The 14,152-nt window shown below is 50.8% G+C and overlaps 5 protein-coding genes across 5 annotated transcripts; 2 read left to right on the top strand and 3 right to left on the bottom strand.

Annotated features, from left to right (window-relative positions):
• Window positions 1–827: 827 nt before the first annotated feature.
• GUITHDRAFT_109254 (hypothetical protein) lies at window positions 828–3,894 on the bottom strand (the record flags this gene model as incomplete). Its single annotated transcript, XM_005831752.1, has 9 exons — window positions 828–863; window positions 923–973; window positions 1,029–1,219; window positions 1,509–1,578; window positions 1,930–2,061; window positions 2,112–2,177; window positions 2,266–2,859; window positions 3,116–3,189; window positions 3,234–3,894. The coding sequence occupies 9 exons, from the start codon at window positions 3,892–3,894 to the stop codon at window positions 828–830; spliced, it is 1,875 nt and encodes a 624-aa protein (XP_005831809.1).
• Window positions 3,895–7,252: 3,358 nt separating this feature from the next.
• GUITHDRAFT_152873 (ubiquitin) lies at window positions 7,253–8,066 on the top strand. Its single transcript, XM_005831753.1, has one exon. It carries the CDS (start codon window positions 7,342–7,344, stop codon window positions 8,029–8,031), a length of 690 nt encoding a protein of 229 aa, XP_005831810.1. The 5' UTR covers window positions 7,253–7,341; the 3' UTR covers window positions 8,032–8,066.
• A 57-nt stretch (window positions 8,067–8,123) lies between these two features.
• On the bottom strand, window positions 8,124–10,160 carry GUITHDRAFT_109256 (hypothetical protein; the record flags this gene model as incomplete). The annotated part of the gene is made up of 13 exons (XM_005831754.1): window positions 8,124–8,235; window positions 8,283–8,343; window positions 8,393–8,460; window positions 8,507–8,540; window positions 8,578–8,665; window positions 8,719–8,772; window positions 8,820–8,858; window positions 8,903–9,046; window positions 9,091–9,403; window positions 9,449–9,544; window positions 9,596–9,765; window positions 9,933–9,988; window positions 10,055–10,160. The coding sequence occupies 13 exons, from the start codon at window positions 10,158–10,160 to the stop codon at window positions 8,124–8,126; spliced, it is 1,341 nt and encodes a 446-aa protein (XP_005831811.1).
• Window positions 10,161–10,833: 673 nt separating this feature from the next.
• GUITHDRAFT_139456 (hypothetical protein) lies at window positions 10,834–12,096 on the top strand (the record flags this gene model as incomplete). Its single annotated transcript, XM_005831755.1, has 4 exons — window positions 10,834–11,242; window positions 11,426–11,553; window positions 11,617–11,722; window positions 11,789–12,096. 4 exons carry the CDS (start codon window positions 10,834–10,836, stop codon window positions 12,094–12,096), a joined length of 951 nt encoding a protein of 316 aa, XP_005831812.1.
• A 119-nt stretch (window positions 12,097–12,215) lies between these two features.
• GUITHDRAFT_152876 (hypothetical protein) lies at window positions 12,216–13,338 on the bottom strand. The gene is made up of 8 exons (XM_005831756.1): window positions 13,315–13,338; window positions 13,188–13,255; window positions 13,017–13,132; window positions 12,891–12,962; window positions 12,720–12,844; window positions 12,609–12,666; window positions 12,506–12,544; window positions 12,216–12,356 (listed from the first exon to the last, which is right to left on the bottom strand). Exons 1-8 carry the CDS (start codon window positions 13,323–13,325, stop codon window positions 12,291–12,293), a joined length of 555 nt encoding a protein of 184 aa, XP_005831813.1. The 5' UTR covers window positions 13,326–13,338; the 3' UTR covers window positions 12,216–12,290.
• Window positions 13,339–14,152: the final 814 nt, after the last annotated feature.

Below are 14,152 nucleotides of genomic sequence, written 5' to 3' on the forward strand. Positions count from 1 at the left end.
GGTTAACATGGACGGTCTTGAGTCAAGTCCCATGTACAACATCATCTCTCACCTCGTTTACTGCACTGGCCGAACACAGGTGACAAATGTTGTTGTTGTGGTGGTGATGGTGGTAGAGGTGGAGGAGGGAGCGAAGGAGGGTGGGGACGAGGAGGGAGAGGAGGGAGAGGAGGGAAGAATCAGAGGAGGTTGAGGAGGAGAGGGAAGAGAGGAGGAGGGAGAGGAGGAGGAGGATGAGGTCAGTGGTGGAGGGAGAGGATGACGGTCATGAGCTCAGGTCACTGACGTGTGGGTCGATGGCCAACGTTTGCTACAAGAACGCAAGCTGACAACTCTTGATGAAGAGAGCTTGAAGCAGAAGGTGCGAGGGGGAGGAGGAGGAGGAGGAGGAGGAGGAGGTGGTGGTGGTGGTGGTGGTGGTGGAGGAGGAGGAGGAGTAGGATGAGGCAGAGGCAGAGGCAGAGGCAGTGGCAGAGGAGCAGGAGGAGTAGGAGGAGGGAGAGGGAAATGAGGGAGAGGAAGAGGAGGGAGAGAAAGATGAGAAGGAGATGAGGAGTTTTAGTGTGGCGAGGAGGAGCAGAGAGGGAGGTGCGGTGGAAGAGGGGCAGGAGGGGCAGGAGGGGGAGAGGAAATTAGGGATGGAGAAGGAGTTTGACTTGAACGATTGCAGGCTCATGCATGGGGCACGAAGATCAAAGAATCAAGTTTTCACAAGATCGGATGAGAACCGCTTGAGAGAAGAATAAGAAGAAGAATAAGAAAGAGGAGGAGAGATGCTGCGGCGAAGAAGGCTGGACCCTATCGACACGAACTAGGAGATGAAGACATTAAGTTTGATCCCCTATCCTGCTCTTGTTGCATCTCTGCAGCAAGGAGTGAGAAAAAGCTTCTCATGGTAACAAACATCTCGCGGTGACGTCACCTGGTAGAACAAGATGTACGCCTGACACGTCATCACTTTGGCTTCAGTCACCTGCCCGCTCACGTCAGCCGCTCCAAGCTCAGGTGAACCCCAGCTGGGGTTTGACCTGCTTGACTGAGGCGTCGCTAATGTGATACCACGGCACCTGACCCTCCTCCTCCTCCTCTTCCTCCTCCTCCTCTGCTCCTCCTCCTGCTCTTCCTGCACGGACGTAGGCGACATAGTGTCCTGACGTCATGCTGCCGTGATGCTCGACTATGGCGTAGAGGCGGTAGATCGGCTTGTCTGCCTGCTGCACTGCGGGAAGAGGATAAGGCGAGAAAAAGAGGAGCAGAAGAAAACTGCAAGAAAGGAGAAGCAGGAGGATGGGGAGGAGTTCGATGGTGAGGTGCAACAGAGTTGGTAGGAGAAGATGAAGACAATAGTGTCTCATGATAATATGATGATGATGATGATGACGATGACGATGACGATGACGATGACGATGACGATGATGATGATGACGACGACGACGACGATGATGTTGTAGATGATGGTGGTGGTGACCATGATGATCACGACGATCCTATCATGACTTGCAACTCACGAGCTGGGGAGTCTTGATGGCAGAAGCTCGACATGTCGAGCGAGAGGGCGAAGTCGATGTGATCGCCGACCTAGGGGTAACATCAGACCAGCAGCACGGTCTCCTCCTGCTCGCCTTGCTCAGCCTCCCTCGCTCTGTCTGCCTGAACCTCTTGAAGTTGATGACGAGAATCTCCGGGACCTCCCAGAGGAGAACCTGCACAGACAAGGTAGCGGTGAGGGAGGGGATCATGATTTCAAGCGATCCTCCTCCTCTTGTTCTCATTCGTCTCCTCTCCTCTCCTCTCCTCTCCTCTCCCTCTCCTCTCCTCTCCTCTCCTCTCCTCTCCTCTCCTCTCCTCCCTCCCCCCCCTTCTCTTCCTTCCCCCTCTCCTCCATCCTCCCTTCTCCTCTTCTTGCGGCACCCCTTCCACGCATTCCACCTGCTTGTATGCAGGGCAATGCATCTCTGCCCCGAAGCTTCCTCCGGTTGGTTCTTCGTCCTCGTCTTCGTCCTCGTCCTCCTCATCGTTGAGCTCCTTCATCCTCCTCGCGCTCTCAATCGATTTCCTTCCCTTCCAGAGTCTGCTCGTCACCTCAACCAGCGGCTCTGCTCCTCCCTCACCTTCTCCTGTAGCTTCTCCGAGCACTTCTCACACGCATACATGTTCTCCCCGTCCAGTGTCTCAATCTGCTCCAATGTGAAGCTCGGCTCTCACATCCTCCTCTCTCCTCATCGTCATCGTCCTTCTCCTGCTCCTTCTCCTGCTCCCCCTCACATCATCATCATCATCATCATCATCATCATCATCATCATCATCATCATCATCATCATCATCATCATCATCATCATCATCATCATCATCATCATCATCATCATCATCAACAGCAGCAGCAGCAGCAGCAGCAGCAGCTCTTATCGCCCCCACTGTCATCTCCCTTCTCTTTATCACCTTGAAGTATTCGGATAGACAAGTTTCCAGTGTTGAGAGTTTTTCATTTCCACCAGGAGTCGACGATAAAGTCGCTGGCTCCGCAGTAGTATCCTCCTCCTCGTGCTTCTCCTCCTTCTCCTTCTTTCCTCGATTCGCCTGCATGCCGTCTCTCGATTTCTTTCCTTTCCCTTTGTCTTTCTGCTTTCCTCTCTTCTTGCCCTTTTTATCCTCCTCCTCCTCCTCCTCCTCCTCCTCCTCCTTGTTGTCTTCTAGCCCCTTGTCCGCAACTGCCTCCTCTTCATCGTGTGGTCGCTCTGTCCCATCCGTACTCTGTTGCTCGTCCTCGTTCCTTCGTTGAGCCATCGCCTCTTCGTCGAGATGACCGCTTGCTTCCTCCTCCTTATTCCCCTCCTCGTCCTCTTCCTTCTCCTCGTCATCCTTTGAACTTGACAGAGCCAGATGCTCGATCCTCTCAGCGATGATGTTTGCTTCTCCCTCCTCCTCCTCCTGTCCTGTTCCTTGCCGGCTCGACTTGCTGCACTCATGATCTTCGTCCTCCTCTTCATCGTTCCATCTCACTTGCTCTCCTGAGGCTTCCTCTCCCTCTTCCTCCTCGCCGTCCTCCTCCTCCCCACCTTCCTCCTCGTCCTCGTCCTCGTCCTTTATCTGTTTCCTCCGACGATTTTTGTCTTACTTGCTTGATCTCCTCTCGTTTCTTCTGTTTCTGCAGCTGTTTCTCCTTCTTGGAAACTTTGTTCACCTTCTTCCCTACCCATCGGTCAGCGCTGACACACCACAAACAACCTCTTTACCTCCCTTCCCCTGCTTCGCTTCCTCTGCCTCCTCCCCTCCTCCCTGCTTCTTCTGCACCTGCTGCTTCTCCTTCTTGCCAGCTTCTCTCTTCTGCTTGCGCGATCTCGCGTCCACCGCAGCTTGAGATGCCTCGCTCTTCGGGCCCTCCGTCCTGCTCAACAGCCGCTCTGGGAGCGGCAGGGACAGGTCAACGAAAGGTTCCATCACGACTGACTCGAACTTGCAGTTTCTGCAGAGTATGCTGCTCCTGCTTCGCCCCCCAAACACGTCCTCAATCAGTGTTTTCTTCTTCTTCCCCTTCATGTCTCCGCTTGCCCCCCCCTCCTCCTTCGCCTCCTCGCTCTTGTTCATCGTCCTCTGCTCCGCCCTCAGCAGGTCGATGATCGTCCACAGCAGCTCGAGCGCATCGTGCTGCCTACATCCCTTGAATCTCGGACATTGTCGCACAATCTCTCCGAAGAGCTCCCCAGGCTTCATCACCTCCTTCCCGCCTGCCGCCCCCGCAGCTCTCAGGAAGTCCAGCAGGGCCTCGTGCAAGGGCATCGACCCATCCGCGAGCGGGGAGCAGGAGGAAGGGTCGAGCTGGAGAAGGCGAGCAAGGAGCGGGCGGGTGCGGATGAGGCTCTGCATGACGGAGTTGAAGTAGCACGTGTTGCCCATGTTCCGCAGTCCCGGTGGCGCAGCCATGGCCGGCCGCCTTCCGAAGGTGGAACTCCCAATAAAAGGGTCTAGTACCGGTATTTTTGTGGAATATCTTGGGGGTACCTTTTCAGGAGGGGGTGGGTGAGTTTGCAGGAAATCGCAATGGCAGCAAGGCGGCGACCAGGTTTAAGGATAATTAACTCAGCCTGTGCAATGATGACAATCGTGAAACCACCATAGCCTATCAGAGCATTGTAAGATCTATATCATGGTATCAATCATTTGAATGTCATCGTAGCAGTGTTTAATATTTTCTACAATACGCATTCTCTTTTTTCGACTTGCAACCAGCAATGCTACGCAATCCCCGGAACCGTTGCATATTACGTATTAATCCTTCATCTCATTGCCCTGATTTAGCATACACTCGCTTTCGATTGTTCTTCTGCGTACTATTGCCAGGCTCCACATCATGATCAGATCCATCCCGTGCATTGAAAGCTTCAAGGTCGTGCGGTTTGCTCAGGACAATTCGCTTCTTCGAATGCTCGTATACAAAAGGCAGGTTTGGATCCACCTTTTTAGATAATTCTATGCATGTCTGATTGAATTATCTCAGAAAATCCTTCTTGTTCAGATGGCCGATCAAGGACCACAGATTCTCTACACTATCCGTGCAGCTTCGCAATCTTCGAATTGTTTACAAAACCCAGGATTGATAATCGTCTTGTCCATCGCCAATACATGAATACCTTCTACAAGGTTAAAATTCATCTCACCGTAATCATGCAAAACCTTGCTGCAGATTCTTGACCTGTTTAGATCACGTGTCTTCATGTCTGCACTCTGCAGCTTATGAAGAGTAGATATGGACGGTAGAGGCAAGTTATGCAAAGCCTGATCAGAATGGAAGTTTCCCGTATACTTGTTCTCTGGCCCTGACAGTAAACGCAAGATGCTCCCATCGCAAGCATTGAGCTATGTTTGAATGAGGTTCCGAGACAGGCACATAAAAATTCCATACTGCTAATATCGGTTTGTGTAAGAGCTGAGTTGTTGGGTTGAATGAATGAGGCTGTGCTGCTCTGTATTTTGATATTGCTTTTCTCAATATGGCTCTTTGATTTTTTATAACGTGAATGTGTTGATTGGTTTACAAAGAATTTATGGCAAACTGAACATTCTATCATTATTGTATTCATGTAATAATGTCATGCTTAAAAGATTTATTGATATAGAGCATAACACTCTTTGTACATACGACGTGGGGTATCTACTAGGTATATCAAACCAAAGTTTAGCCTTCAGCAAGATGTACCCTCCAAAAACCAAAATGTTTGGGTTAGGGAGCTGGGAATTCACAGATGCCAATCTCCGACTTGCCCCAGACATTGGGACCCCGAATTGGCCGGCTATCGGCCTTCCTCTGCCTGTGAAATTTAATTACCCAAAACCATTTTAAAGTTAAATCATGATGTGTATATTGTAATCAACTTGTGAGGTAACACCACTGTTACAGTGATAAATCATAATATAGCTGATAAGATTTCAAATTTTGGTTTTGTTGATAATACGCACCAATTTAAATAAAAATAATCGATAATCAATCATACCTTGTATCTTTCTTGAAGATGCTTATAGAATTTGTCTTCATTGAAGTTTAGTATGATTTTCAACATTCTTTGTCAATCTTCTAATGATTCTTTGTGAGACTGGTTCAAGACCTTCTTCCGCATCATAATGACGATCAATCAGACCCATATCTCTCTCTTCAATATCAAGGCAAACTATTTTGAATAGAGATTTTAGGTGTTCACGCAACAGCTTGTTTCTTTCTTTTGAGTCATCTTCATTTCTTGTTGCTTCTTCATTCATTCGTCTTTTGCTTGGGTTGTTTAGATGAATTCATGTCTTCTCATGGCGTAAGTATGATTTCTCATTTTGGAAAGTCTTATTGCAAACTTTACATTCGGTCATGCCTTTTCTTATATATAAGTCTCTATATTGCTTATATCTGCTTAATTTTGATATAAAGAGTTCTTGTGAAATTACATCAAAAATACCTAAATTTGGTTTTTGCAACATTCTCTCTGTATGTTTAGGTGTGAAGTGTGTGACATTATAACATTGAGGAAACAGCAAATAATGTTATGAGATTGATCAAGAAAGAGGTAGAATCACACAAATACAAACCTAATCGGATTTCCTTATCATATTTCCAGTCATGAAATCTAATCCGCTTGCCATTGAGTTGGAGAGCAAGCCGAGTCAACAGTTTAACAGTTTTTGGTTGGAGCGATACAGTGATCAAGACTACAAGCAGTATGCTGTCTTACACAAGCATGAAGAAGGTCAGATCATTGACACATCCATGTCGAAGGACGCTTCGAGGATAATGAGCATCAGGGCATCAAAGGGTGATGGCAGAAAGGTTGTCTTCATATTGAACTGCACTGAATCATACTGCTTTCAAACTCAACTTTGAGTAAAGGATTTTTAACTTAACTTTGAGTAAAGAAAGGATGAATGCCCCGGGCCCGGCCTCGGCGGCCCGGATCACAGAGTCGCGGCCGGGCGGGCGGATCACCGGGCGGCCGGCCGGTGCGGCAGTGCACTGACCTGACCCAGCAGGAGCCACTACGAAATCTTATCATTTTATTTCAAATTGAGTCGAAAAGTTTCCTTCAACATTGCAGAATTATTTGGATCTCTTCAGTTGTTCACTTCAGTACCCTACCCTTCAAATCCCCAGACAGTACCCACTCTTTTGAAGCCCATCAAACAGGAGCTACCGACCCACCCCTACCATCCAACTCTCGGGCGGCTCATTTCTTAGCTACTACCCCCTTTTGGAAAATTGTGCTTGTTCCACTACAGGTAAAATATAGCTATCCCATTTTATCCTAATATCTCAAATAAGAAATATCTTACCTTTTGACCTACCACTCAAAACCTTTGACTATCCTCGTGTTTTTAAAACCATTCAAACTACCCCACCCCCTAATTCTCAGTTGCTGAATTACCACCCCCCTTCCCACCCTGTCTCGCAATCCATTGCTGTCTCGAAATACTACCCTACCCCCATTACCCCTGTTTTACCACGAACCAACCAACCCCAGCAAATTCACCATTACCCTACCGACCCACCTCCTCGTTAAATTATGGTCATGTACCCACATTATTGAAGAGATATAGACCGGTAAAGAGACAACCCCACCATCCTGAATGATACTTTGGAAGTGTATCCACCTCACACTGCTACCACCCCTACATAGTCGGCTACAGTCTTGGAAAGGTACAGGACCCCCTCTGACCCCTCCCTCATCCAGTAAAAGCAAACCCCCTTTGCCAACACCTCATTCTCCCTCCCCCCGCTCCACCTCCCACGCGCACCTCCCATCTCCTGTCGTCCCGCTTTTCTGTACTTTCCTAGAATAACTCGAGCTACTCTCCGACTCCTACAACATGCAGATCTTTGTCAAGACTCTCACTGGCAAGACCATCACTCTCGAGGTCGAGTCCTCCGACACCATCGACATGGTCAAGAGCAAGATCCAAGACAAGGAGGGCATCCCTCCTGATCAGCAGCGCCTCATCTTTGCGGGCAAGCAGCTCGAGGACGGACGCACGCTTGCCGACTACAACATCCAGAAGGAGTCTACCCTGCATCTTGTTCTTCGTCTCCGTGGAGGCATGCAGATCTTTGTCAAGACTCTCACTGGCAAGACCATCACTCTCGAGGTCGAGTCCTCCGACACCATCGACATGGTCAAGAGCAAGATCCAAGACAAGGAGGGCATCCCTCCTGATCAGCAGCGCCTCATCTTTGCGGGCAAGCAGCTCGAGGACGGACGCACGCTTGCCGACTACAACATCCAGAAGGAGTCTACCCTGCATCTTGTTCTTCGTCTCCGTGGAGGCATGCAGATCTTTGTCAAGACTCTCACTGGCAAGACCATCACTCTCGAGGTCGAGTCCTCCGACACCATCGACATGGTCAAGAGCAAGATCCAAGACAAGGAGGGCATCCCTCCTGATCAGCAGCGCCTCATCTTTGCGGGCAAGCAGCTCGAGGACGGACGCACGCTTGCCGACTACAACATCCAGAAGGAGTCTACCCTGCATCTTGTTCTTCGTCTCCGTGGAGGCTGTTAATGATGTTATCACCAAGTCAATAAAGTCTTGAGGACATCTGGTGGTTCATTATTGATTCAAAGGATTCTTAGACCTCGAGTTCTTCCAACACTTCACACTGCACTGGTCGTACGTAAACTCGAAAATGTTGGAGCACAAGACTGCAGTCCGAGGGCTTCGGGGTTGACAGCTGTAGGGAAGGTGGACGCTGGTATGCAAGAGGCCCTAAAAACAAGGTAAGAACGCACATACAGTCGTCTTCATCCTTTCACCTGGCAACTTCTTTGAAGCCGTTGAGGGTTTCCGACATAGTCATCATGCCAGTCACAACCCCTGTGATTCCCGTCATTCCGAGTCTCTGCTCAAATCCTCACAGCCATACCGGATGGGATGGCTGGTGACGTGGAAGCTCCGCCAAAAAGCCCGGCCATGGTCCAGACGATGATTGACCTTGCATAACAGCATTACAAAGAAGCTGGAGACTATAGTAGACTACCATCCAGCGAGGGCGAGATCAGTTCTCGGAGCACCTGAGAGCTTGTTACACGGATCACAACATAACCTGACCAAGCATGCCTGCCCATCCCAGAAACAAGCCGAAGGCTGCGCCAAGGGAACCACCTAGGGATCTCACCCACAGGGATGTGAAAGCGGGCTGATCAAACAACAAGTTACAGCAAGCAGAGAGCTAAACTTCGCAAAGTCAACCTGTGCAAGGATCAAGTGCCGGGTGCAGAGAGAATTTCTCTTGGATCTACTTTTCTGAAAGGAACGACATTGAATTTCACATGACAGCAGTGTGATCTGACCTTGTCGATCGGTTGGTATGGAAATGGATCTCCGATAACCTGCAAAGTTGTCAGCAGCAACCAGCAGACTAAATTTGTCAGACCTTCGTGTACTGCAAGCTCGGATCGCATCTCCCGAGCTGCGGTCGGTCAATGAGATGGGTGATAACGGTTGCTGCATCGCGAGCATGGATGAAGTGCGTGGAAGGAGCGAGTCCTGTGAACTCAAGCGTGCGGGAAAGGATAGCCTGTAAAGTACACTGAGACAGGGAAGGCAGCACAAGGCCGGCACCTCTTCAAACAGTCTCGCAGCTCCGTTCTTGCGCGGGCCGAGCACGACACAGGGGTAGAGAACAGTGAGCCTGTACCTCAAGTCTTCTCTGCCCAGGATCTCCTTGAGAGCTGCAGCCTTTGACTTGATGTAGTTCATGTGAATCCCCTCCATTTTACTCTCATCGTATCTGACGGAGAACCTTCGTAGCTTTTCTTCCGAATTGATCAGACAGGCTGAAGAAGCGTAGAATATCTGAGCTCTTTGATTCGCGCAGTTTAACACGCTCATCAGTCCCTTCACGTTCACTCTGAAACAATCGTTTCCTCCCCAGCTGCTCTCAGTCAGATGTCTGAACTTCAGAGGGGAGATACCTCACCAGCACGCTAGCAACACGAGGCAGTCTGCCCTCCTCACTTCGCTCCTGTACAGCTCCTCGTCGCAAATGTCACCGATCACCAACGCCAGCCTTTTCCTGTCAGGACCATAGAGTCACTTGTTCATCCGTCCTTCGTGCCTTGAGAACCTGGCCTCGTCTTTGACGGACTTGGGCAGCTGAAGTGACTTGGGATCTCGTACAAGGCAGACGATGTTGTGCTTGGTCGTTTGTAGGAGAGAGGTTACAACCCATCGACCGATGCCTCCTGTCGCGCCTGTGACGAAGATCCTCTTCCTCCTCCATTCAGCTCCTTGTTCCTGCCCCAAGTAAAGCCCAAAATTGACTGTGTCGCTGTTGAACCCTCCTCCATCCCCACCCCAGCCTCCTCCCCTAACAGAGCTCCCTCCTCCTCCTCCTCCCGTGCTAGTCGTAGCTTCGAACTATCACAAACATCACAGGGTGATCAGACAAGCGCATGTCTTACAGCTTTTAGTCTCGTCCGAACGACCTCGGCGCTGTCCCCGGAGCGGGCATCCTTCACTTCATCATCACAGTCAGAAAACTGGACAACAAACAGCACTCATCACTCTCAGTGTGTGTCCTGACCTGCTAACGATCCGACAAAGGCAGAAGGAGACAGTGCCGCTGCCGCTCCCCCAACCATCGCCACCATCGCCACCACCATGGCTACACGCTCCCGCCGCCATCCCATCTTGTGATGGTATGGATGCACCTCATCTGAATTCTATCCACCCCTTCCATCCGAGGTCATACCCCACCCTACCGTACCTTACTACTCCTTTGCACTGGAAAATATACCCCTGTAAAGTACCCCTACCCTCTAAACATTTAACCCCACCCCCCTTCCCTCAAGAAATGCATCCTCTGAATGCCGTTACCCGTGCCAGGGGAAAGGAGACGGGGAGAGCAGAGAGGGAGAAGGAGGAGGAGGAGGAGGATGATGGATAGAAGGAGTCGCTGAAAATGGAAGAGTAGTGGAAGCTAGGTCAGAGGCTTGCTAGGATCGCAGAAGAGAGCTGCGGCAGCTCATGCTGCTAGAAAGAAAAGGCGGGGATCCAGAACATGAGGAAGCAAGAACTCGGAGCAGACACATGAGCTACATGTCATAAAGAAGGTGCAGAAGCTATGTTGGTTCCAGTTATGGTGTGAAAGTTTTCTTAGGCTCATTCATTGTGAGACAGATGTCGGAGGCGTGCTACTCGAAGCTTTGATTCACTCCCGCTCTCCTCCCTTGGGCCTCAGCGAAATGAATCGACCCGCCGACAATGATCGGGTTTTGCTCGACAATGAATACGATAAACTGTGATGCCCCCTGCCGCTCCTTGCTCCATCTGACTCCTTTGTGTGTCCTCAGGTTCGCAAAGATGGCGAGCAAGAACCCCAACGCTCAGGATCTCCTGCCCGTGTTTGGTGTTGCCACTGATGACCCCCCCGCCATGGCTCCTCATACCTCGAAAGTGAAGAGAGCTGGAGGGTGGAAGGAGGAGCGGGCAGATAGATCTGAGGTATCCGATCGCTACCGTGGTGCCCAGGTCGTCCGTGCGAGGGCCGTGGCGCAGGGAGAAACACTGGACGCTCATTTTCAAAGGAGCAAGCTGCAAAGGGACAAGGGGCATCTGCTCGGCAAGGAAGATCCATACAAGAGTGTGCCGAGCAAGAGGAAACACGACTTAAGAGAAGAAGAAGCTCGTCCGCGGACGAGGGATAGAGCAGGGGAGGCTCTAGGGAAGAAGAGGGCGAGCTCCAGCAGACTGTCGGCGCATGAGAGCGATGGTGGAGATTCTGATCATGGAGGAGGAGAAGCGAGGACGGAACAATCATGGAGAGTCCAAGACATCAAGAGGGCAGCGAGAAGTCGTAGGACGAAGGGAGGAGGAGGCACGAAGGCAAGTTATGTTTGTGTCCGACCCGAATGCTGACGTGCTCCCTAGAGGACTTCAACATCGAAGTCCCCAGCAAAGCAGAAGCATGCTCCGACCTCCAAGCTCTCCACCCTGTGGTTCAAGAACATCCCGTTGGAGGAGAGTGCCTCTGGCAGGAAGGGCCAGGTTGAGTCCAAGGAGGGAGCAGACAAGTCGAACGTGGTGAGCAAGGTTGGGAGAGACGCCAATGTGACTCACACAAGAACGTTTGCCACTATCGCACAGGAGAAGCAGGATCATGCGCATTCTTTCACCATGCATGCATCTGACATCAAAGTGAAACTCTTCGACTTCTCCTCCATCGAGAACAAGCTGGTGAAGTCGGCAAAAGGTGAGCCACAACTTTCTTTCTCCGCCTTCCATGTCTGCTTCTCCATCCTCTTACACCTCCTCGCAGCCGTTGCTGAGTTCCAACCTACGAGCTCAGTCGCAGTCCGGGTTCAGGAGGAGGCAGCATCGTTTGCTCCTCTTCCTCTGTCCCCTGCTGGAGTTCACCAGGACATGGACTTGGACGACACAGAGAGCGAGAAGGAGAGCAAGGGCAAGGAGGACGACCTTGAACCCACACCTTCCCTTTTGGCTGCTTGCGGCGTGAAGGAGGGAGGAGAGACATGCGAGGGAGCAGAAGCTGCGTCGTCATGCAATCCCTCGCGGATGTGGTCCGATCATCTGTCTTCCTTGTTCCCAGAGCTCGGGGAAGTGTAGGACGATGCGTTAGAACGAGAGGCGTTGGTAGAGAGGAAGCAGCAAGTGAAGCTTTCAGCATGCATTTCTGTAGGAGGAAGAAGCCATATAACTTGATGTGAGGAATGGGAGGTATCCCATGTCTTGCAGAAAGAATTTTTACAGATGAAGAAACAAGATTCCAAATCACCAACCAACCATGAGGCTCACAAGGCTCAATTCTTAGGCGAGAAGGAAGAGCCGCACCCGCAAGTCCCCTCTGAGTTCGGATTGTTGAGAACCTAAGGGAATCTCCCATGGTCACCAACCTGAGGGAGCCAAGGGGAGGGGAAGTGAGGTGATCAGGGAAGGGGAGAGATAGGTTGAAAGAGAAGAGCAAACGAGGGGAGAAAGGAGCGGTATGCGATAGATGAGCGAGATCGAAATCCACCTGAAAGCTCGACGAGATCATCTCCTCGACGAAGTCCACCTGACAGTCGAAAACATCGAGATGAGAGACTGAACCAACGGCAGTGGGGGAGAGGACTGATCACCGTCGATCCTCGAACGAGATCAAGGGAAGTTTCGTCGATCACCAGCTTCGCCCCATCTCTTTCGACACAAGTCAATAGCCACAGTGGACAAGGAAAGCGCAGGGGACTGACTTCTCGAAAACAACATCGTCCCCCTCCATCTTCGAGTCTGGTTGGAACTTGTACTGGAAGCCCGAACATCCTCCGCCATCCACTCGGAGGCGCAGGAATCCTTCTTTCTGCACTTTGATGATCCTCTTCCGAGTGATCATGTCAGAGCCAGCGGGTAACTTTCTTCCTCACCTTGGCGCAGCGATCAGAGATGGAGAGTGCGGGTCTGTCCCCGTCAACATCCACGAGGCCAGCAGCCGTTGCCTTGCCGGACAAGTCGCGTCAAGAGGAGGACACACAAGACATGAGCCGCATCACCATCCCCCTCGAATGCTCGTGCCTGCAGGAGATGCTCGAGTGAACGCTGACCCACTTTCTGCTGCGACATTCCGCTGCAGTTCTAATCGGTGACACCATCGCCTTGCTCTCTGTCACTGGAAATTCGTCTCTGGAGTCAGAGAGGAAGGATCAATCTTGTACAAGGATGACCTGTGACAAGTGGCCTTGTCCAATTTTGAAGGGCAAACCTCTGGATGCTCGAAACTCTTCGGAGAAAGCTGCAACGAGGTTTGAGCATTGCAAGACAAACATCTTCAAAGCATTGCTGCACATGGACCTTGGAATCATGGTGGAGCGATCTGGAAAGGAAAATGTAAGAGATCAGTTCTATAGAAGAATCGGAGAGCTGACAACTCTTTGATAGAATCCCAGTCTTTCACTATACATCGCAGTTTTGCAATGATTCAGATGTTTATCCTTTTGCTCCTACGTCCTCTACACCTCTGCCCTCTACATCCGATGACAAGTACATGTGATACTTGACCCATTGAATGCATCAAACGCTTGTTCTTGTCTCATTGCCACTCTAACGCTGCTCCCCTCCAGACCCCCACACATCTCGTCACTTTACACCCCTCCTGGACTGCCTTCCTGCCTCGTCCTCTATCAGCCCTTCCTTCCGTACCCTTCCTCCGTCGCTCATATTTCACCTCGATAGTGGCTGACCCCCAAACCAATTCCCCCCGTTCATCACCTACAACCGCCTGTCCCTCAATCTTCTCCCTCTCAACTCCATCACTCCCTCTTCCTCTACCCTTCATCTTCGACCTTGCTCTATCCTATTATCCTCTCTGATCTCTTTCACCACGTCCTCAACCCTTCCTCTCCTTGCATGCCCATCCTGCCCCTCTTGTCTCCTCTCCTTCGCCTCCTCCCTCCCTTCCTCTCGCCCTCCTTCTGGCCATTTCTTCGCCTGTTTGCGCTGTTGGGGAGACCCCATATAAAAGGGTGGGGTAGTATCAAGTGATTGGTATGGTAGGGTCATATAGGTAATCGTCATTTGGTACTGAAGGAGTGCTCCCGGTACAAGAAAAGAATTATAAAAAGATTCTACACGCTATGGCGGGGAGATTCGTCTAGCTTATCTTCCCGTCGCACGTCTGTAATGCGAGGAG

Source organism: Guillardia theta (genome assembly GCF_000315625.1).
Source record: "Guillardia theta CCMP2712 unplaced genomic scaffold GUITHscaffold_38, whole genome shotgun sequence".
Lineage (NCBI taxonomy): Eukaryota > Cryptophyceae > Pyrenomonadales > Geminigeraceae > Guillardia > Guillardia theta.